Source organism: Sapajus apella, unplaced genomic scaffold (genome assembly GCF_009761245.1).
Source record: "Sapajus apella isolate SASKATOON/1434 unplaced genomic scaffold, GSC_monkey_1.0 scaffold39, whole genome shotgun sequence".
In the NCBI taxonomy this organism is placed as follows: Eukaryota; Metazoa; Chordata; class Mammalia; order Primates; family Cebidae; genus Sapajus; species Sapajus apella.
In genome coordinates, this window is record NW_022436979.1 from 18966050 (window position 1) to 18990778 (window position 24729).

General features: G+C 39.8%; 1 protein-coding gene across 50 annotated transcripts in view; it reads right to left on the reverse strand.

Annotated features, from left to right (window-relative positions):
* SORBS2 (sorbin and SH3 domain containing 2) overlaps positions 1 to 24729 on the reverse strand; it is a 232235-nt gene that overhangs the window by 29074 nt on the left and 178432 nt on the right. For 39 of the 50 annotated variants that reach the window (XM_032298821.1, XM_032298818.1, XM_032298819.1 and 36 more), the window contains 8 exons: positions 20959 to 22536; positions 17722 to 17810; positions 16235 to 16281; positions 12411 to 12525; positions 12197 to 12325; positions 9525 to 9725; positions 4741 to 5493; positions 2513 to 2698 (listed from right to left, as the gene is read on the reverse strand). In XM_032298821.1, the coding sequence (XP_032154712.1) occupies positions 2513 to 2698; positions 4741 to 5493; positions 9525 to 9725; positions 12197 to 12325; positions 12411 to 12525; positions 16235 to 16281; positions 17722 to 17810; positions 20959 to 22536 (3098 nt within the window). The remainder of the gene's footprint in view (positions 1 to 2512; positions 2699 to 4740; positions 5494 to 9524; positions 9726 to 12196; positions 12326 to 12410; positions 12526 to 16234; positions 16282 to 17721; positions 17811 to 20958; positions 22537 to 24729) is intronic. The other 11 variants (XM_032298857.1, XM_032298841.1, XM_032298848.1 and 8 more) reach the window with 3 other exon arrangements.

Consider the following 24729-nt stretch of genomic DNA (forward strand, 5'->3'; position numbering starts at 1 on the left):
GCTTCTCTCTAAGAACAGTGATGAACCAACATCAGATGGAGCCTCCTGGGTTCTCTGATGACTGTGGAACCACCATATCAGTCCTGGAGACCCTACATTTATGTGTAAGAGCAGTATATTTCTACCTTGTTTAAGCTCTAATTATTTTGAGTTTTCTGACTCTGTGCCTACCCCAGTCCTGACAAATACAGGGGTTCTAAACATATCAGAGCCCTTAGAGAATAAAACTCCATTTAGCTGTTAGAATGATGTGGATCATAACAGCCGGAAAGACCACGTGAACAATTAGGAACAAACAGGGCCTGATTTCATGTTGGAAACTACCCCAGGGATCCCTTTCTCATGGGAATGCTTTAGGGTGATGAGATGATTTGTGGGACCACAACCCCTGAGTTTCTTGAAAGAAACCCAAGAAAGAGCCTCTCACTCTCCTCAGCGAGCTTCCGCTGCAACCTCGGTCCGCATGCTGCAAGTCTCTTGCAAAATAGTCTCTTGGATGGAAATGGAAGCTCAGCTTACAGAGGAGCTGAGATTTATACTATTTTTTGTTATGAAAAATCATTATTTTAAAAACAAATCCTCAAAAGATGGGAAATATTGGATTCAGATTTATATATCAAAGATAATTTATGTATCTTTCAGTCATCTGTAATCTATAAAGTCGTAGTAACTTTTACGTTTATGGAAGATTTTGGCATTGCCTTTATTTTTATGGAGATTTTCAATGTCTTAGAAAATACTTTAAAAGAATGAAATTGGATTGACTTAACATAAGTTAACTAAACAATGGTTTATAGGAGTTGATAAAAATGCTATTATAGTGATTTCATGCATGCTCTACTATGTCTATTAAAACATTATGAAAAGTTTATTTTCTCTTTGCTTTCAGTGCTCGGTTATTTCTTTTCTTTACAATGATCATTAACATTCTTGAAATGGAAGAAATAAGAAGGCTTTGGCCTCAGACTGACACAGTCTGTAACTAGGTCAGATGTGGAATTAAACTATAATGGCCTAAAATTTGGAGTTGATTCAATTTGTATTTAAATTTACAGGCACAAATAACTTCAGTGAATACATTCTTTCAGTGACTACAAAATAGATTTATAAGGTTTAAAAACACTCAGTGGGAGATTCAAAAATCAAGATTTGCTCCTACATAGGAGAAAAAATAGAGAAAAACCAGTTTGCTTTGCCGTCATTATAAGTATTTCATGTAGTTATTAGTTATTGTGAAAATCTCCATTCTCTCCTGACATTCTGCACACAACTGAAACCTGGAGAATGTATGAGAGGGATTTGGTTCTCACAGAACAAACCTTTTTACATCTGGTTTTGTCCTGACACTACAATCGTGCATCCTCTATCTTTCTAAATTAGAGAACTCAGATTCTAAAGTTACTTTACCTCTTATTGATTAAGCTTAAAGTCTGAAAAACCAGTAAAAAAGGACAAGAAATAAATAGCTTGGCCTTAAAAATAAAACCACAGAAAAAGGGGAAAAAAAGAGAAATGCTTACCTTAGGCATCATATAAAGTGCCATTATTTAAAACATTTTCTAATTATTTTTTGCCAGCTAAGAAAAAAACCTCCAACAGCAAAAAACAATTAGTCTTTAAAGTGTTCCATTTTTTACAAAGTTCCTTTCACACCTAACAGGAGCACGTAGCCCATGTCAGCGAACGGGTCTGGTGATCATGATTTTGAGGTTCTATAAACAGCACTTCCTAATACAGAACCTTAGCTGTATCAGAGCCCTACATTTTTACTTATCTGCAGAGGCTCTCATTTCACATTCAAAAGATTGAATGTGAGGGTGAGTTATTATTCAAAGTCTGTCACCTTTTGCCTAGAGGAAAATGTTTCAGGATCATTCTAAATACAGAAGGAGAACGTTTCTGTGATGGACTAATTTCACGCTGTGCTTGTCATTAAATCTCTTTCCAAGGCAAGTCATTCATTTTGTTAAGATAATTTTTTTAAAATGGCATCTTTAGGTTAAATACCAGCGGAGCTGTCAGCCTGCAAGTCTGGATGCTTTGGAAACTGCTACAAAAGGGTGATCCTTCCCACATCCTCATGAATTTACTTTACTTTTGTGGAAGAACAAGGCTCAAGACACTCAGTGCCAAAGACCGTCCTGTCTCCAGGCTCTGCTGAGCCTGCCGATGGGTGGGAGATGACGGGAGGCAATGAGTCCACTGAGAGGGGATGGAGCATGACAGGCACTGAGCTGAGACGCCTTCGAATGTGACGGTTCTCGTGCTGACGCTCAACTGAAAAAAATCATTCCTTTTTATTCTGATGTGCATTTCAGTCTGTTTTTCCCCTCAGTCTGGGTATAGCTGCTATGCAAATGGATCTTTTAAATGTTTGGATAGAGGCCATGCTAAAGATGTTAAAAGTTAGCAATTAGTATTTATATAACTTCTTAGGTCTTGTGAGAGGGCATACATCTTACTGATTAAGTTCTTGAAGACATGCAATGAACCACACTCAAGATGCAGTTACCTTTAATTTTGGTGGATTGATCTCCTGTGGATAAGAATATGTAGGGAGGAGAGGAGGTGAGCAGGGCTGAGAACGTGTAGAGTCCAGGTCAGAAACAGAGGCCAAGAGAGAATGAGATGGAGGGGAAGAAAGCAGGTGGTTGGGGAAGGGTGTGGTTGCTCGGTCTCCCGAAGAAAATGACGGTAGCTTACATATTGAGGAAAGACAAGACGTGATTACGCTTGTGCCCGGAAAGGGGTGACAGAATATCCTCCAACCCCAAATCATTTTAATGTTACCAGTAATCTTGGGAAGTTATATTTACGACACATTTTTTTTTTTTTGCTTTGAAAGCACTAACTTCCTCTCTTGAATTTGATTTAAAATCCTCAGTGGGTGTGATCAGTATAATTTTCAGATATGGGTGGCTGGAAATAGGAGCACCTATGTTCCATACTTTTATAATACATTTCTATGTGGCTCCTTCTAAAAGTGAAGGAAAAAAGTATTTCAAACCCTGCAATGACTCTTTGTAACTTGCTTGTAAAGTAGGTCACCAACTATAAATAGTTTGTCACAAAGCTGGGGACGTTGCGGCCCCCTGTGTGCAGGGTGTGAGCTGGTGCTGGGATGAGCCGGCCTGGGGTACCGTCTGCAGCAAACAGACAGTTAACAGTTTAACAAAGCCGCGCATCTGATCATTTCTTAAAATTGACTGAATTGAAAGGAAAATTAGTTATTGAAATAGTTGGTGTAGAGACATGCTTGACTTATTGCAGTGAAGTATCTATCTGTTATTAAATAATGTGTTTGTTTTACACAAATGCAGGCATAGCCAGGTTATTTTGAAATAGAGGAACTAGGAAAGAATATGACTTGGATAGTGGCATAATATGAACCATGCTTTCTATCATTTCATAATTTCCATAATTGCCAGTAATTATACTTGCTTCTTAATTCACAGGATACATTTGAGGGATCAAATTTCTGTCTTTCTTTTTTCTTTTGAAACAGAGTTTTGCTCTTATTGCCCAGGATGGAGTGCAGTGGCACACTTTTACTCACTGCAATCTCTCTCTCCCGGGTTCAAGCAGTTCTCCTACCTCAGCCTCCTGAGTAGCTGGGATTACATCCTGAGGCATCCAACTCCACACCTGGCTAATTTTTGTATTTTTAGTAGAGATGGGGTTTCGCCATGTTGGCCAGGCTGGTCTTGAACTCCTGACCTTAGCCTTGGCCTCCCAAAGTGCTGGGATTACAGGTGTGAGACACCATGCCCGGCCTCAAGTTTCATTTTTTTTTTTTTCTGAGATGGAGTCTCACTCTGTCACCCAGGCTGGAGTGCAATGGCATGATCTCTGCTCATTGCCTCAGCCTCCCGAGTATCTGGGATTGCAGGCACCTGCCACCATGTCTGGCTAGTTTTTGTATTTTTAGTAGCAAGGAAGTTTCGCCATGTTGGCAAGGCTGCTCCAGCTCCTAACCTCAAGTGATCTCCCTGCCTCAGCCTCCCAAAGTGCTGGGATTACAGGCTTGCTTTTTGTGTTAACAGAGAGGTTTGCAAGCTAAAGTTTCCAGGCATTTCCTGCCTTTGCTGATTAAAACCATTGTTCAAGGTTCTTTGTAATGTGAAGATACAGTACCCAACTCTTAAGTAGTCAACATGAAGTCAACATAAAGAGGGTGACCTCTTTAGAGAATCATAAGGGGACAGATTGCTGTTTTTCTTTTTCTGTTTTCTTTATCATTGTTATTTTTGAAAAGTGCCATTATACCAAAGGTATAGTGTCTGGTTTTCTCATCTTGGAATAGGACACATTTCTGTGCATCAATTTCCTCATCTCTAAAGTGGGGATGATAATATCACACACCTCACTGGGTTTTGAAGATTAAAGATGTAGAATTCTTAGAATAGTGTCTGATACTCAGTAAGAGCTCCACTATTAGCTATCATTACTAATATTGGAAGATTACAAAGACTATATAAATTATACATAATTTTAAAATATAAGTTCATGGTCCTAAAGAAATAATGGAATAATGGAATTATACCGCATATTTACATCATTTAATTAAATGTGGTGTGTTTTGATATACCCACTCCTTGCCCAGCTTACAGTGTTTGTGTTTTTTGTTTAAAAAGCCCTGTTAGGCAGTGTCAAAACAGATATTTATTAATATGATTAACTGTAATAGCTAATCACAGTAAGGCCGGTTAGTTCTTCAGTAATTAGGCAAAATTAAAATACCTCATTACTGGTTTTTGCTGCATTGCTGTCCTCCTTGGGGATCCTAGAATCTGGGGGGGTGGCTAAGGAGTCAGGTTTCTCCTCTTCCTCCTCCTCTTCAATGTGCAGGTGTGGGGTCCCCTCTGTCCCATCGTGGCCACACCACCAGGCATCTCCTTCCTGAGGTCCTGGCGGCCTTCTCTGGATGCCTGACACGATCCCCTCATAGATGCCCTCATCTTCCTCTCCAATGACGGGCAGGGGTGTGGGCAAGGAACCCACGCTGGTGCATGCAGAGGCCACAAACTTATCCCCTAGGACTTCCGGCACCTTTTTAGGGTCTGAAAAGCCCCTTCTCATTTTTCTCAAATCTGCAAACTTGCTTTGAGTTGTGGTTATGGGATCCTGAAGTGGCTCTGCATGGTAAGTCTGGGCTGCAGCCAAGGCCACACCCGCGCCAGCGGAAGGTGACTCGGCCGGCGCAGACGCTGGAGGCAACGGGAGGGGCACAGCAGGTTCCTCCTTAATTTCCAGGCTGAGGTCCTCTAGGATGTTTGGTTCGGCTTGGTCAGCTGACAAGGTTAAAGCACCAAGCTTCTCCAATTCATCCAAGAAGTCGTCCAGGGAAGGAGGTGGTGTTGGGGCCAGAGGGTTTGCTGGTGGACATGAGGCTGTCAGGGACAACCGGCCCTGGGCAGTTCCCCGGAGAGCTCCTTTAAGTGAGCCAGGCGAGGCTGTGTGGGTGGGAGGAGGGGCTGGTTCACTGGAAGCCAGCTTGGAGATGAGCGCGGATTATGAAGTTAAGAAAAAATAAAGAAAATAATAATGCATCGAAACACAGAGATGAAGAAATGCAGAAAAGATGTGCTGGCGGATATGAAAATGATTTTATGTTTAACATGGACAGGTTTAAAGACATGTAGAAGACATCTAGAGTTGAAGATATTTTGCGGAAATTTAAACACATAAAATCATTTACCTTCATTAGAGAAGCTGCTTCAACAATGAAACCCTGCTAGCTTTGGAAGGGGTCTCAATGTCAAATAAGATGAAGATGATATAGAAATTAAAAGAAGAGTAAAATCTAAGAGGTTGAATAGCTTACTCACTTTAAACTATGTTGAAAAGATATTACAGGTTTCCAGATATTGATTTAGCAGTATAAATGACTCCAAAGAAATGGAATGTAGAATGAAAACCAACAGTTAAATCTTTTTTATTTCCTGAATTTGTGTAATGCTCTTTTTTTGCGACAGTATAGCCCAATCTTTTAAACTCTGACAATGTTCCTACTTAGGTTGGCAAGGTGATTAGAACCTACGAATCAAGTATTTTAGAACATGATATGTTAACAGATTTCTAAGTGAATACATTCTGAAAAGTATGTTTCAAAGACAGGAGCCCATGATCAGAATGAAGCTGAGCTTACATACTGCTGCTTCAAAGTCTAAAAAAATCCAAAGTAAACGTTTACACGGAAAAAGCCCATTTGATGCTAACGGCAGAGAACACTTCTGCTTAAGGCTCCCGTTCTCTTTCAAAGCTTGTCATTTATGTAAATCAGAGGAGGTATGATTTATGAAGCTTAATGCCCTGAAGTAAAAATACACTTCTGTATATCTAGTATTACTGAGGCATTTTGGATATAGTAAACAAAACAATAAATTTAAAATTTTATGCAAAGTCATTAAAAGTAGTTCTAATAAATAAATACGCCCCATATATGCCCATAAAAATTAAAAACGAAAACATGTAGCTCTAGAAGTGCTATTTACTAACATTGGAATATATTTATCTACCTTTGCTGGGCTAGAGAAAATGCTGCCCGCTCTGTGCATAAAGGCCTTAAGAAAGGGACCTTTCACTTTACAGCTTTCTAGACAGATGCCTTTGATTTGGAAAGAAAAAAGTCTCCAAAAAGATTCTGGAGACGCATTTTCCAGCTGATTGTTTAGGATAACACTTTACACAGGTAGCTGGCCCTTTTGCTCCTGGGCCCTAGTGTGTGTAAGTGGGTGATGCATTTCCCACATAACTTTGGACTCCTTTGTCCTCTAATAGGAATGGGGTATTAATCGGATTTATTTAGCTCTTTCTTTTTTTAAAAGTCACCTTATCATGGGATGACATAAACGTCACAAAACTCATGTGAGCATCTTAATAAAGATTCAGGACCCAGGCTGCTTAGCTGCTGACACACAGCGAGACTGCATGTGTGGTTTGTGCCTGGGTAGACAGCTCCTCCTATTAAGTCCTGTAGATGTTGAGTTTTCAATAGGATATAAACCACTCAAGTCTCATTCAACAGAAGTTTCCTTAATAGCTAGAGTTCTATTTTATACCCTTTGTTACATAACATGAAAGTTTCTAATAGATTTGGAGGCAGGGCGCGGTGGCTCACGCCTGTAATCCCAGCACTTTGGGAGGCCGAGGCGGACAGATCATGAGGTTAAGAGATCGAGACCATCCTGGCCAACATGGTGAAACTCTGTCTCTACTAAAAAATACAAAAATTAGCTGGGCGTGGTGGCATGCGCCTCTAGTCCCAGCTACTCAGGAGACTGAGGCAGGAGAATTGCTTGAACCCGGGAGGCAGAGGTTGCGGTGAGCAGAGATTGCGCCACTGCGCTACAGGCTAGCACCTGGCGACAGAGCGAGACTCTGTCTCAAAAAAAAAAAAAAAAAAAAAAAAAAAAAAGATTTGAAAAGTCTGTAAAATATATAGTAATTTAAAATCATCAAGTTTCCACTTTCACTTTCTATTATGCCAGGAATATTATGTGGACGAGAAAGCAAGCTCTTTAAATTCCCTTGTCATTACGGCCACCATCACCATTGCTATCTCCTGCTGCCACTCCTCCAGGGCCATCACCATCACAGTCACCAAAACACATATTTGCAGGTTAAACGGATTAGCTTTACGATGGACTAGCTTACACCAAAGCCAAATGAAGCATCCTGGTATAAGTATATCGCAAACCATACCTATAATACAAAAGCCATAAAATTGTTTTCCAAAAGCACTAGAATTGGAATCCAAAGCACGAACAGCAGAAATGTCAGAAAGAATATCAACTTACATTTTAGTCTCCCCTAAGACGAAGACAGAATGTCAAGAAATGTGACTTAAATGTGTCCCCAGCGTAATTTATAAATTATTAATGAGTTCTCTCTGTAAATATCAGTTAGAAAATAGGTTCTATAGCATTTAGTATATTTCGAATGTCATCATTTAGAAATACATTATCTTTCTAAAAATGATTGTCACTACTAAGAAGTTTTCTTCATTAAGCCTGTGACATCACAGCATGGATTACCAGTCGGGATAAAACCATGAAGTATTTATTTCAAATTACAGACATAAGCTTCTCAACATATTCTTTCCCCAGCAGTGAGCCATAAAACACTAGTTATTAGTGAAATTTTCTATTTAAAATCTGGTATTATTTTAAAAACTTGAAAATATATTCAATTACATTTAAATTATATTCACATCAAAGACTGGAATTGAAAATATTATATTGCCATTGTTAATTAGGACATATGGAATAATTTGTTAGATGTTTAATGAGCTTTTGTAGATACATGCTTTTCTTTCCTCATTTTATTTGAAGGTACAGTTGCTTTGAAATTTCTGTGATAGTTTTTTAAAGATGACTGAATGGTGGATAAGACAAATACATGCATGGAGATTCTTATCTTTTCTCTTTATCAGCAGAAAATACTGAAGGAAAGATGCTAAGCTCTGGTAATGAAGTAAATATACTTAAGAAGATTCTGGAAAACTTTTTGGCTTGGTCAGCTGACATGGTTTAGCTTTCTATGTCTCAGCCTTGATCTCAATTAAAATCATTAATCAATTATGCAACTTAATACATTTTTTAAATGTTGGGAAGTACTTACAACATTTTGGAAGTAATGGCAATTTTTATTCTTAGAAGTTAATGAGAAACAAATTCTTAAATGCCATTCATAAAAAGAATATAATTCAGCAGAAAAATAAGAAAAAATTTCACATTGTGAGTATAGCCTGTCAAATGGCCTTTTTTATAAATTCACCAATTAAGGAAGAAAAGTCTCTTTTAAATTACATATTGAGAATGATAATCATCTTTAGCCCACTCAAGTGAAACAGTAGAACTGGCATATACCTGTCCTAAAACTAATAAAATAAACTCGAGGACTTATAATAACCTAAAACATTTTCATTCAGGCTAATACACAAATTGACTTATCGACTCTCATTAAAAATTTTTGCTCTAGCTCACTTTCCATATAAAAAACTTGAATAGATTTGTGAACCTAATAACCATGCATTCTTGTGATATACCATTTTGAGATATACATAGTATTTTATGTTGTATATATTTATATTTCAAAGTATAAATCACAATTGTATATATGTATGTATATATACTTGTATTTATTTATATCTAGATCATATTATATACATAACATTTACATAAAAAGCTGTAGAAAAAATTGGTTTAGAAAACATTTATGTACATAGGCGTACAGGTATGTGTCATACAAGACTTTATGATATTATTCTTTTGTCTTTCTCTTTTGATATTTTAACTTGAAAATGAAATGGGCAAAATTAATCATGAAATCTTTATGCCAGCACCTGTTTGAGAAAAATTGTTATATTTACTGATGTGGCGCTCACACACATAGAAACATAATACGTAAATCTCTTTCTCTGCAATAGATGTGATATTCTAATCTAATATCCTAAAATCACATACCGCTTGTCTTACTTGGAGCTCCCAGTATGACATGAACATGATAGAGTATCTTCTTACCTTATTTGAGCTCAGGCTGTGAATCCTATCACTAGAATAGCTGTAGGGTATTGGAGGGTCAGGGTAATCCTCAGCACCTTTTGTGTTCTTCTTGACGACTTCCACATAGGAAACAGGGAAGATGCCTTGTCTGTTGGCTCCTGGGATTTTACCTTCGTACCAGTTTTGATCAACTCTTTTAAGAAGAATAACTCTATCTCCCTGTTATGAATATGAGAAAAATGCATTAGAAATAGGGAGAGAATAACATGAAAATATAATTGTCAGTGTTTTCTATGAAATGGTAGGTTTCCTTTTGGGAAAGTTTTGTATCTTCAGTTATTGTTTAATCAGGGGCCTGCAAATAAGGTCCTAGTGCTTACCAGAAAAATACACATTATCCACATATATGTAATTAAATTGTCCATTCGGGACATCAGAATCTTCCCTAAGGATGCTTGGTTAATGTGAACGGGTTTATATTTGCTCATGCTGGTATCGTGTGAAATTATTTGTCTAAGTTATTTCAAAAAGCAGAATAGTGTAACAGGTAATGTCTCAATGACAATAGCCTTATATTATCTCTGACACATTGAGTGCCTTGGCCTTCTATAGGAAGAGCTTCAGAAAGTGCACCACACCTCGCTGTGACAGTGTGTCTGAAATGGGTCACAGAAAATGCTTCTAGAAGGGATAACACCGAATGGCACTCCGCTTTCTTTTTTTATTTTTAATTTTGAGAAGAAGTCTCACTCTGTCACCCAGGCTGGAGTGCAGTAGCACTGTCTTGGCTCACTGCAACCTCCCCCTCCTGGTTTCAAGCAATTCTTCCCGAGTAACTGGGATTACAGGTGCTCACCACCACACTCGGCTAATTTTTGTATTTTAGTAGATATGGAGGTTTCATCGTGTTGGCCAGGCTGGTCTCGAACTCCTGACCTCAAATGATCTGACTGCCTCAGCCTCCCAAAGTGCTGGGATTGCAGGCATGAGCCACCGTGCCTGGCTCATTTTCTCTCTAATCTACATGTGCTAAGTAGTGACGGAGTGAACTAAAGGGGTGGGGGAAAGACAGCGCCCTAGAGTATCAATCCCTGTGACAAGACTGCCATTCCCCTGGTCTTCATCCTGACAATGTGAGCCCAGCATTCATCTGAGTAGTTGGTGACCATTCTACACTTGTCATTAAATATTTGAATAGAACCCTTGGCTTTCACCATAATAGAACTTTCTACAATCAGTATTCCTTCCACCTGCAGTGACTGAGCCACTGCCACAGAACTCAGTTTAAACTTTAACTCAAAACTGCATGCGTCCTAGAAATAGGCAGCCAAGTTGGTGCTACAGGGCAAAAACTGCAGCTGCATTCAGCAGGTGATACAGGAGTGTGGGCAGCCGTGCCTGCTTGTGTGACGGAGCTGAAACAGCCATTACTCTCAGTCTGATGGGGCACCCTTCCTCAGGTGCTACCCAGGAACTTCTACCTTGAGTAGAACTTGAAAGTTCTCTTTCTGTCAAAATGCTGCATGGTTGATTTTGTGTGCTTCACCACCACAGAGCAGAACATACTGAAGAAAAGTCGGCCTCCCCAAATCTTAAAATTGCACTGATTTCCTAATATACTGAGATCATGAGGAAGAGCCAGGAAAGGGCACTGTACAGACAGCTCCTCAAGTGGCTCCCCTGAGCGGAAGGATCTCATCACCCAGGACCATTCCTACATTCCAAGTTGCTAGGCTGTGTGTGAGCCATAAGATGCCTTGGTGGAGCCTTTCTGTAAAGCATGGAACAGGAGACAGAGTTCCTGTAATGCTCTGTGGTTCTCATGCTGGGTGGCGGCCCAGAGGGCAGAGAAGAAGGAATCGGCTGATGATGCAGAATGAGGAATGAAAGGAGAGAATGGGACAAGGTTCTGCCAGGACCAGAACAAACAGAACTATGGTATTGCCCTGCATCACACCTGGCGAAGGCATTCACTAGCAGGCATGGGACGTCCTAGAGCCACTCTGCATGTTACTGTCTAATGTGCACTGTGTGCAGACAGGCAGTTACCTCAAACAAATATATGTCATGTTTAGAAAGCAATAAAAATAGTTCCTTTCTCATTCTCAGTGATGGAAAGTAGCAGGTTACAAGAGTCTTTTGATATGATTAAGAAGAGATACTAGGATTGGATGGGATGCCAGAGATCTGGGTCAATCATGAGGAAGAGCCAGGAAAGGGCGCTGTACAGACAGCTCCTCAAGTGGCTCCCCTGAGAGGAAGGATCTTCATCACCCAGGACCATTCCTACATTCCAAGACAGAGGAAGATAAGGATTGGAGTATCTTGTTTAAAAAAGGTTGGAAAATAAGGCAGCAAAACAATATTTTGAAGCGTATCAAAGTGCTCTTTCCTTCTGGGGCTCCCGAATGTATAACTCCCTGATTTTCGGCCCTGTGCCCAGCTTCCCAAACCAAGCCACAGAGGGAAGCCTCAGAGAAGCCTGGCGTCCCTCGGGGAACTCCTCTGAAAGGACACAGGGACCAGCAGGGAACTGTGACTCCAGGCTACCTTAAGGAGTCCTTTGTAGAAAATAGGAAAAACACAAAGATGTCTAAAGAAAAAGATGACCTATTTTAGTTTTGAAGATATACAGCCTTTTCAAATGCACTGACAAAAACAAAGAAACAAATGAAACACAGCCGGGCCACCTTTCTGAGTGACAGCTCCACGTTTGTGTCTGCGTTGAAGTTGTATTTGGCTATAGCTTCTCCGATCTCTCCAGGCTGGGCTGGCGGGGGTGGTCTTGCGGGCTGTGCTTTCTCAGGAGGTGTGAGTTTCTATGAAGGAAATAGTCATTTATTCTCAAACCTGTGGTGACCTTTGAAACAACCATCATCCAAGAGAGAAAGGGAGAGGACTTACCTCTACGTATGAGATTGGGAAAATGCCCACTCTTCCATGGTGTTCTCCCTCATACCAATTTTGATCAATTTTCCTGAGAATATAGACAGTATCTCCTTTCTTAAATGACAACTCCCTGGAAGAGACATGTTTAAATGGTCTTTTTCGTGATGTACAGCAATGATTCTCAACATCAACTCCCTCGCTAGATCTGCATTTGTTTGGGAAATATACTGACAATATTAAAGAATCCAATCTAAGATTGAGTTGAATATGGTTAGATAAGAATTATCCTTGCAAATTCTTAGAATGGACTTATAACATAACTTAGAAATGATTTCAAAAAGAGTAAGTATAGGCTGGGCGCAGTGGCTCACACCTGTAATCCTAGCACTTTGGGAGGCCGAGGCGGGCGGATCACAAGGTCAAGAGATCGAATCTATCCTGGCCAAGATGGTGAAACCCCTTCTCTACTAAAAATACAAAAATTAGCTGGGCTCAGTGGCGTGCACCTATGGTCCCAGCTACTCTGGAGGCTGAGGCAGGAGAATTGCGTGAACCCGGGCGGAGGTTGCAGTGATCTGAGATCGCGCCACTGCACTCCAGCCTGGCACCTGGTGACAGAGTGAGACTGTCTGAAAAAAAAAAAAAAAAAAAAAAAAAAAGAAACGAGTAAGTATAAACATCCCATTGGATACAAATCACAGAGGGGGACTGACTATTGCTACTTTATCATTAGTTCATAGAAGAGGCATTTTGAAGCTTGGCAAAATGAATGAATAGTTCTGCTCCGATTTTTGTCTTTTTTTTGTCCTGAAGCTAGTCGGCTAGTTACTAATGCCTCTGCCTCTTTTGATGCACTAAAGCTTCCATGAAGGAAAACAAATATCATGTAGTCTCAGAATAGAAGTACCAACACCAGAACAGATTTTATCTGTGAGTCTTTGAAGCTGGTTGACAGGTATTTAAACAGAATATCTTGATAAGGAATTTATTTTGTGTAACAGAAAAGATCTTATACTTTTAATTTTCAGTGGGGCACAAAGAATGTGTTTTAAGTGCAAAGACATGTGCCAATGTTTGTCGTCTATCTTCTGTTTATAAAAAATAAAAATAGTTTCAAGACATTAACTATATTTTGCCATTTTGGCTGTTTCTAAGAAAACTGTAGGTATATTTGATTTGCAGTTTATAATTTTAAATGATAATGACGTTATTCATTTCGAATAATTCATGCCTAAACTTATCACCTTCACTACACCAATTTTTCCTGGCTTAATTATCCAGATGATTAGATTGGTTTGTTATTTTGCTTCCACAGTTATTCTTGGATGGAGGGCAATTAACTTGTATCTTCTCTAAGAGCATCACACTTTGCAACACTTCTGCCTTCCCACTCTGGAATCTTCTGCATTGTTTCATTCAGAATTTTCATTTTTAAAATTTTTTAAAAATAAATTTTGGTTCAGAATTTTTAGTTGGATCATTTATTAGTATAGACCGTATGAGGGAGAGAGATTTATACCTGATGGAGAACATTTCTCATTGAATAAAAAAATTAATTGAAAAAATGGTGGCATAGTAAAAGAATGATCACACATTTAGAAGTGCTAAAATCTCCACAATTGAAAATGTGTTAAATTTTCAGTAACCCTAAAGACAAAATAGATTCACAGAATTTTACATTCAAATACAGTGCTTCCTTCTTTTGTGCAAACGCCTAATGTGAAAAACAGAAAACAGAACAAAATAAGATATTTAATGTTCACAACACAACAGTTTTATTTGTACCAGATATGTTTTGTTTCTGGAAATGAGGCTAGCTTTTAAAAATACATCTGTACATATAAATTACAGGCAATGAAGTTTTTTAAATTATGTAAAGAACTCTTTTGTATTTACAATTTGAAGTCATTAAGACACAGGGAGGTAGCTGTTGCTGAAACTCTTAAGTTTTCAAAACTGTGTCCTTCTCATCTCAGATCTAGAATTTTAAAGTCCCATTTGCTTTTTTCCCTTTATTGATTGATGGATTGATTGAGACAGAGTCTTTCTCTGTCCCCAGGCTGGAGTGCAGTGGTGTGATCTTGGCTCATGAGAACCTCCGTCTCCCAGGTTCAAGTGATTCTCTGATTCAGCCTCCTGAATAGCTGGGATTACAGGCATGCGCCACCACGCCCAGCTAATTTTTATATTTTTAGTAGAGATGGGGTTTTGCCATGTTGGCCAGGCTGGTCTCGAACTCCTGACCTCAAGCGATTAGCCTGCCTTGGCCTTCCAAAGTGCTGGGATTACAGGCGTAAGCCACCATGCCTGGCGGCTTGTTTTTTATTAAGACTTCTCAGAAGACATTGTGTGCCTTGGGTGGACACCCTTCCTACTTCATGTCCCCTGCCATTCCTCAGGGTTTTATATATTTAAGAAAGCTATGGGTTGATTTTTACAAAGAGGAAATGAAACATGTGCTCTAAACATTATTTTATAAAACTGACAGGCATTGTACAAATTGTCACACCATATCCAAAGGACAGTAGTTAGGACCAGAGTGCAGTAGAAGGAAAGCATCTTATTTCTCTAATCCGAAAAATAGATGTAAGTTTTTCTTCAGGCCAGATTTAAGCCATGTTCGACATCTTAATTTCTAAATAGGATTTTTCTTATCTATTTCATTACCAAATTCTGAGTGATTTATTTTTATATGTCTTCTGCCAGAGACAGTTTCTGGAACTATGAATTCATATTATTTGCATTTTTATGAATAAATTATTTTGGTTATTATATATATTCAGTGTAAACAACATATAATAATTTAATGACAATTTACGATGAGTTCAATATCTGTCTTGAATTCTACTGGAGACCAAAGTTTCTTAAAGTTCTGTGCCCATGGCCACAAAAATGCTGGGCAACTCCCTCTTATTTAAGTTTATTCATGTGCTTTCTCAACCACATGCTTATCTGATGAACAAAGAATAAAGGCAAAAGAAATATTGCAATTCAGGAGTGTGAAAACACCAACACCCAAAGACCACAGGAGGAAACTTTGCTCAGAATCTCTGAAGTTTGCAGGCTGAGGATGGAGACTTCAATATAGAAATCTTTGCGCTAAGTTCTTGTCATCAACCCACAAACTATGCTTGGGATGTTTCGATAAATACATGTGATCAAATTCCCCCAGCTAGTATTGACTACTCCCCAATACTTTATTTATTTATTAATTCATTCTTTATCTGAGACAGAGTCCTGCTCTGTTGCCAGGCTAGAGTGCAGTGGTGCCATCTCAGCTTTCGGCAACAACTACCTCCCAGGCTCAAGCAATCCTCTCGGCTCAGCCTCCTGATAGCTGGGACTATAGAGGAGCACATCCCCATGGCTGGCTAATTTTTGTATTTTTTTGTAGAGATGTGGTTTTGCCATGTTGCCCAGGCTGGTTTTGAACTCCTGGGCTCAAGCAATCCACTACCGTGGCCTCCCAAAGTGCTGGGATTACAGTCATGAGGCACTGTACCTGGCTCTCAATACTTTATTAATTCATTATTGACACAAACATTCTAAAAACAAATATTCTTAATTTCTTTTTGTTTTTCCTATCCATTAGAACTCATTGTGTTCTACCTAACATGTTTAATATAATTGAAAACTCAGTAGTTCTCAACTAAACTTAAAATGAAAATAAAATTACCGCATCCCAAGTAATTCTGAAGGAAGCATTTAATGAGAGTAGATTGCCGCATTGGGAATTAGACCTCATTTGAACACATCCCATTGCAATGTTTATCTCTTAAACTATTATTAACATATTTAAAACCACCTCACATCATATGATGAATATTTATCTTACTTACTTAGATGTCTGAGCCTTAAAATCATAAACAGCTTTTGCAGGCAATTTCTAAAAAGGAAGATAAACAATTAATACTAATTTAAAATTAGAATTTTCTACAGGAGAGTAGTTTCATGTGCCTTAAAGAAAAAGGAAACCTCAAGGAATGATTAAACATATGTGATGTAAATGCTATATGCAATTTATAAATAAATCTATTCATTTTTCATTGAGATATTTAAGCTATAACAGGAATATAATAGATGGCTTATTCAGCATCATATTTTATCTTAGGAGCTAAGATAGATTAATGTCATAATGAGAGAATAGAATGCCTGCAGAGATTGCATCCTAGGCATCATTTTGGCTGTTACAAAGGCTTTTCCTGGGATAAGTGTAAAGGGTCAATGGCTCTATGTTCTATGGAGATTGACACAACTCCTTCTGAATCATAATAAAAGGATCAGATGTCATAAAGGAAGTCATCATTCTCTTCATTAGACACATATTAACATATTAGCAAAAAACATTAGCTCAATTATCACTGGGAGGCTGGTTAGCAGGCAAAAGTATAGGTGTGATCATCTTGCATTCCCTGGAGGGTTCGGGCATCCTTCAACACTCTGTCAACCTGTCACTCATCTTTTAGTTGTGATGTGATGTGACACATGCCCATCCTCAACCTTTGGGGCCCATGAATCTCCCCGACGCACGCTGTACCCTATAGCTAGCTAGACCAGCTCTTCCTTCCCCACCAACCAACAATCCCTTCACTCCATTCTCTTTCCCCATGACTCTGGTGAACGTTAGGGATCCTAGACCCTTTCTAACTTCTCTGGGGGTCCCTCAGGCACTGGACTACATCGGACACCTGTAAGATCCTTCTGGAGTGGCTGCCAGTCCATGTCCAGCTTTTAGTTTCTATCCAACCCTGAAAAGTGCTGACCCAAGGCAGTTTGAGCAAGAGCTGCAGCTCCATCTCAGGGCCCTGGACAAAGAGTCAGTTGGCGGGTGTTTCCCAGGGGCAGTGTCCTGAGAATTGGGTTGGTTAATAGCTTTTTCCAGGAATCTTCTACAACAAAAGTAAGCCAGCACAAATTATTTATGTAGGCTCTGGATTGATTTGCAACACAGTTGACATCAGGCTTTCTCTTAGACCAGTGCGACAAGAAATTGTACAGAGGAAACCTCTTCCCTCCATGAGGTGCCCTAGCTCAGGACACTGTTAGGTCACGACGGTTAAGTTCAAGGACATCAGGTCAAGACTCTGAGAGGTCTCAAGGCCAAAACTCGACCACCGCTAGGGAAGACCCCAAGCTAGGGTCAGGGTGTGGACTGCTTCTAGGGTCAGAGTTGCTATGCTCGGGCTTCAAGGACATAGTTTCTAGTTTCTCAGTATTTTCACATTTTCTGTCTGAGTTCTTTACTGCTTGGGGATAATTTCTGGCTGGCAAGTTGCTGCATCAAGTGTGTTGCTGTAAAAGACTCCGACGCTACTAAATTAACTACCTCTTTTTCTGGAGTTCCTCTTCTTTCCCTTGGTGCACTTCTCCCCATGTCAGTCAAAGTGGATGAGTAACTTCTAGGGAACTCGCGGTCTATGGGAAAGAACAGAGCCAGTCATGGTGAGTATCCACTTAATTACAAGCCAACCTGTTCCGCCATTTTCCCTGGTGGCAACTATTTTTTTCCCACGTTTGGAGAGACACCATTATCAAACACATGGGTATAAAACTCATAGGTCGTTATAAAATTGTGAAATAAGACACAAAACAAGAGCATTTCAAAAGGAAAAATATATGAGGTTGCAGAAGTATTATAATTGTATAAATTTTTTTCTGAATAAAATTGCTACATTGCTGATTAATTCTATTGCCATGCTCAGTATAGGCAATTTATAGTTAGAGGGATTTTTTTTTTTTTTTTTTGGAGATTTTTTTTTTTTTTTTTGAGACGGAGTTTCGCTCTTGTTACCCAGGCTGGAGTGCAATGGCGCGATCTCGGCTCACCGCAACCTCCGCCTCCTGGGTTCAGGCAATTCTCCTGCCTCAGCCTCCTGAGTAGCTGGGATTACAGGCACGCGCCACCATGCCCAGCTAATGTTTTGTATTTTTAGTAGAGACGGGGTTTCACCATGTTGACCAGGATGGTCTCGATCTCTTGACCTCGTGATCCACCCGCCTCGGCCTCCCAAAGTGCTGGGATTACAGGCTTGAGCCACCGCGCCCGGCCTGGAGTTAGAGGGATTTTTGATATAAAAATTTTTCAAAACTTTCTGTTTCTGTACCTTTGCCTCTAATTTATAATTACTATTGTAAGGTTTATAGAGGATGGAGAATTTGAAAATAGCAACAATGTGTAGAAAAAGGAACATTTTGTGGAACAATTTAAGACTGCAGTGATGAAAAAGAAAGAGATAAAACCAAAGAAAGTAGGAGGACGAGGGAGTGTGGTCATGAACATCCTCCTGCCCTGTTACCATCCCCTCTTCCCTCTCTCTTTTTAAACACTTATTGAATCTTAAGATGCCATACTATTTATCTACGGCCTTCCTTTGTGCCCAGATGATAAACACCTTACCAGAAAGTAAAGAAACAAAGGGATATTATTTCCTCTTACTCCAAGAATAAAAGGATAAACAGAAAGCATCATGTCAACTGCCAATTTGCTTATGAAATATTGAATTATTTTTGTTTATCTTAAAGCAAAGCGTAATCACATTACAAAATTATAATTGCATGTAGTTCTTAATAGTATCTCATACCTTTTGCACTTATGTAACTTATATATGGAACTGTAACTAGACATTAAAAGTATTCCAGCAGTCCACGTTAAAGAATTTTCTCAGTATAACTGGGTCAATGTTTGTCAATTTTTAAAATCCCTTTAAGAAATCTAGTTATCCTAACAAGAATCATTAAAAATAAAATGTATTTTATCCATCTATGAAAGAATTTAAAGTACTGATTCATAATAAGAAAACATCGTTTTAGGGTTTTGACTATATTGATGATATAAAAGAATTACAAGTGGGGTGTCAGTTGCGTGAAATATAAGGGTAAATGTCTAACTCTCTGTGAGTTGTGAATTACAGTCTTTAGTTTTAGGAAGGTAACGTGGCACAAATGTTTCTGGTAAAACTTAACCAGTTGTTTTCATTCATGCCAGAAGATTATGTACAGTATATTTTTTGTTCTAAGTGAATACATTTTTATAATCATAGGGCCTCATAAAGGTCATAAATTTTAAGTTACTTTTTCTAACCCATGAAATACAAACTATTTTTCACTTGGGTGAAATACAATTGAAAAAATAAATATTTTATTGAAAAGTAAAATACTTTTAAATGCATTTCAAAGCCCTTTGAAGTCATGTTTCAAAAATTGTACTCATCTGCACATAAAAGTGAGAGATGATTATATTGAGATATTGAAAAACTGGAGAAGGTAGCTAATTTATTAAAAAATTGGATTCTGACACATTTCAATTAGTGAAAGTTTTCAATTGTAGAAACTGATTTTTTAAATTCTAATTTATTATTTTGAAGCATGTTGCTTCATTCTAACTGTAAGCAAAGATAAATATAAGTGTATAGTATAGCATAAGTGAAAACAGATAAATACTAAGTAGATTTGTGCAAGTTAATGAACAATTGAGCCATGTTTGACAGTAATCTGAACTTTGAATTCATCTTATTGTGTCTGAGATTATATTTTATTCTATAACTTCTGAAGTATTAGGGATTTCAATCCCTTTTCTGTTACCTACTGTTTGCGTGACCTTGGACACATTTCTTATCCTCTCCAGGCCCAACTTCCAAAGTTAAAAATGGTTCTAGTTTCAGCCTGGAATGTTCATTTCAGCCTCTTAAAATTTACATAGTGAACAGATGCGCTCTAAGAATTAGTGAAAAAAATTGGGTAAAAATATTAGAACACCCTGATAAGTTACATAAATCTCCAAAATAGTCCTCTACATGTTCACTGCTGTTTATTCTTGGGTTACCATTTCAAAGTTATCTATGAAAACAGAGTTGAGAGTCACTTTTAGCCTGAATAGTCTAATTCGTATTTCAATACAGGATTGTTTTAGTAGAAATAGAAAGTGAATGAATTAAGTAATGGAAAAGAGAAAATGAATACACTAAATGGTGAAAATGGGACTTTTATATATACAGCTTAAAGACACATTCACAAAAATTTTTATCGCAATTGTGTCCTCGAAATGGAGAAAGCTATTAAACAAGCCCTAGCGACTTTGTGTCCATCAATTACTAATCACATATTTCAGTTTTGCTTCTTGAATGTTTTGATATAGTATCTTCTATAGAGAATGTGAGCCAATTATTTATTAATTAATGAATATAAAGTTTTAAAGTTAATATGAAAATTCTCAAAGGGCTATTTGTGAGACTATGTGTTTTGATTCACGTTCCAGCATAATTTGTTGTCTCAGTGTGAGTAACGGTTGTGCCAACCCTAATACTAGGCTACGAAATGGCCTTCCCTGTCGCTTTTGAGGGTAAATTTTTGTGAACTGATGATCACTTTAAGCCACACATGAAGCCCGACGAGCACGTGGGCAAATGAGACATATTCACACGTTTGCACAAGTTTCTGCTTCACAACACATAACGATGCCCAATGGTCTCCCAGCTCGGGAGTGATGAGATGTTGGAATGGGAAATGAAAGAGCTGGAGGGCGGGTCTCTGAACCCCAAGGAAAAAGAAAGAAAAGCTCATCCACCTTGGAGTGCACCGCCACGGTCTTGGTGGTGGTGGTTGCTGCTGGCTGTGTCCGCGTCCTGGAAAGAGGCACTGTGAGGCGTTCTCCCGCCATCGTTGTGGTAGGGTGGGCAGTGGATAGCACCGTCCTGGGGCGGCGGGCGGAGAGGCAGGTGCAGGGGGCCCCTCCTCAGCGCGCCCAGGGACGAGTTCCGCTCGGGCACGTCCGGCAGCAGCTCGCTGATGAGGCGGTGCAGGATGCTGTTGCCCGGCAGGCTCCCCCGCGTCTTCTCCGCCTTGATCTGGTCACAGATGTCCTTCAGGGCGCAGTCGAGCGCCTCGATCACGGACGCCTTGCACGGCGCCTTTTCCGTCTGTTTCTTAGGAGCTGCGTTTCTTTTCCTCCGGAAAGGCACCGGGCTGACCAGAAAGGCGAGCTTGGAAAGGCCGGGGTCCATCTCCGGCCTGCGGGGCTCCTCCGTGTTTTCGTGTCTGGCCCTTTCGTGTTTCAGCATCGTGGTAAATCGGGTGTAGGAGGCCGGGCACCTGCCCTTGCAGGAGCTGATGAGGTGCCGGTGGTGGTGGTGGTGGTGGTGGTGGTGATGGCTGGATCCGTAGAAGCTTTCAGAGGAGGTGAAGGAAAAGTGATCGAAGTCGCTCTCGCTGCAGAACGATGACCCCTCCACGTGAATGTAGTCGCTGTGGTCAGACACGACCCCGTCCTGGTCGCTGTCGGAAAACTCCACGTGGGCCCGGGGCTGCTCGTGGCTGGTGACCTCGATGTGAATGGGCACCAGTGCGCTGGACGCGCAGCCCCGCGGGGCCTGAGCGGGGCGCCCGCCTTCGTCCTCGTCCTCCAGCAAATACTCGATGGAGAATCGCCTCTTGGGACATAAGCCGTTCTGTGGCGGTTCCAGGGTCACGGGAGAGAGCGTGTCATCCCCTAAGTTGGGCATGGATTTGGACTTCTGAATCAGCTTTTCGAATTCGGAAATGCGCGTGGGCACCATGTCGCGGGGCACCTCCTCCGTGGAGGACTGGCTCCACGCGTGCCCCAGGCCCTTGGGCTGCTGCTCGTTCTCATACTGCAGGATCCTGGACTTCACGGAGCAGATCACCTCGGAATTCATCAGATCCTTGCGGTTAATGCGGTGCATTTTCTTGTACATTTTCAGGAACCCCGGGGCGTTGTGAGCTGACCGGTGTCTGATCCTCGATCTGCCGTTACCGCGAACCTCCTGGATGTAGGGGGACCCCCAGGTGATGGCGCAGCTCTCCTTGGAGTCCTCGTCACATAACAGGGAGCCCATGCTTTCCGACTTAATTTTCGGGTCCGGGAAGCTATCGCAGTCATCATTTAGGAGATCGTCACAGCTACGGGATTTGATTTTGGGAGAAACGGTTTCTTCCGTGCTGCTCCAGATTTCTGCGTTTTGCCGGGCCATTTGCCAGCCATTCTTGAAAGTAATGGCCCTTGGTGAGTCCCGAGGGACGTCCAAGTGCTGTCTATAAGTGCTACCGTAATCTAACTCACTTGGGGGGTTGCCGTTGAGCCCTGAGTAACTGCAAAGGGATGGACACATTTTGCTATCATCCCCACCTTTTAATCCAGAGCAGCGTGGTAGAAGAGAGACATTTGGAGAAGTTAAAAGGTTCACAAAGAGAGGAGAGCATGTCAGTAAGCATCAGACAGCACAGCAAGGAGAAAGCAGTTAGTGTGTTTTAATCTAGAGGCCGATTGTTAATACATGTAGCTTCAACGCTAGAGAAAAAGATCTAATTCTAAAGCGAGCTGAACGTAGCTTTCCGGAGACAGCTGACAAAATCATGTATAAGTAGTAACTGATGTAGCAAATACGCCTACTTCTTTTGCATAATTCATACATCTTTCTGATAATATTGTTTGCCAAAAACACAATAGAACCTTTTCAGCTAATAGCATGATCTGGTAGTAATTTAAAGGTTTAACCATTAGAGTCAAAAAGGTTATACACTTAATGAATTTAATAGGTCCAGAATTTGACTCTCATTTGATTCATAATGATACATAGGTAAAGAGAGGTTTATACATTTACATTTAGTTAATACTCTCATAACTATATCAAATAATTTTTTATAAGTTTTGGATTTTAAAAGCTATAAGGCAAAGTATTCTCCAAAATTGCAAAATCAAAATGCTGTGAACTATTGCTGCTAATCCTTTTCCAAGAAAAAAATAGCTTAGGCTCTTTAAACAAACTAATTTACCTCTTTAATTACTCTGCTTTTAACCTCTTATTAGGTACACAGTTCTCATGGGAAAACTGAATATAATGCAAAACTTTCTTCAGAGGTACATACATCATGCTTTTTTGTGGGGGAAGAGTTTTTTTAAAAAAATCATTTACAATTTGATTGCAATTTGATAATAGAGATCCACATTTGGCCTCAATTTTGAATAGCTATGGAAATGTTCTTTTGCTTTGCTGAGTTAACTAATAAATGAGAAGCCAAATTATATCTAACGGGATATTTTCTTCTTAGAAATAAAATCTAATGGAGGAAAATGTCTCTATTCCATACTCATACCTTACGATGGTCCCTAAATTCTTTAAATGCAGAGAAGCACACTAAGTAGATATGTAGTGTCTGGGAAAGGAAGTTGATTTAACACTCCCTGTGATAAAACAAACATCTAAATTTATCAGAATCCTTTTAACTTTTGGGTAGTATCCAAGAATAATAAGTCACTGGCATTTCATGACCTACTTGTTACCTTAAGACATTCATTTGAATATCTGAGTTGAATCTGATAAGGCATCTCTGCTCCTCAGAGGAAGGGTGTGACGGATGGGGCTCACATACTCTGACCCATCAGCTGATACAGCTTTACCAGGCCTTAAAAGGGCTAGGCCTCCACCTACTCAGAGTCCAAGCATCACGACCAGAATATCTTTTACACACAAATCAGCTACCTCTTTTAACTACTGTGTGGCACTGGTTTTAGTGCCTATAGTTGATATGCGTAGCCGAATCGGCCTGGTTTTATGGAAACCTACGTTAGAGCTCAATTTCTTCACACATTTCAAAATCCCTTTCTCTTCTGTTTCAACCCCAAGATATTAGAGGAGATTGTGGGGTCCCAAATTTGGTAAAGCCCTAACCAGGTCCCTGTGGGTGCTGGTTCAATCCTCACTCTCCATCTTGGCAAAATTCCTGTCCTCAAGGAAGGCCTCTAAATGGTCTTCCAGAAACGTGAAGGAGTGACTTACTCCTTTCAACAGTGACCTTCCCACATTTGCAGAGAGGAGACAGATCGTTTAGAAAAAAGGCTTGGAGATTCCTGAACTTTATAATTATGGCTTGGGACCAGTGAGTCCTGACTGTGAACTGCTGTGAACTGATCACTGTGCTGTATGACAGGACGTGGATGCCCCACTCTTCCTATGAAGGTGGCTCAAAATATACAGCAAATGGCTAAAGAAATGAATAGGCTGGAATTCTTTTTAAAAAAAATCTAGAATTGAATAATTAAAAAAAAAAACCTTCCAAACCAATGTATATTTTAGGCAACAATTTTCTCTCTTGCTGCTTATAATTTCTATCCTATAAATCTGACTAATCTGTTAGTTGTAGAAACATTAGAAAATTTGGACTATATGTCAGTGTTTTCCAATGACATCTCTTAATAGCCTGATGATACACTGTTTGATAGTTTCAATTTGTTTAAAAAGTGATCTATTTGGGGAAAAGAAGGATTAGCAGACGCTAGTCAGAGTTCTTTAAGCAACCTAAGTGGCTCGCCAGCTTGAGT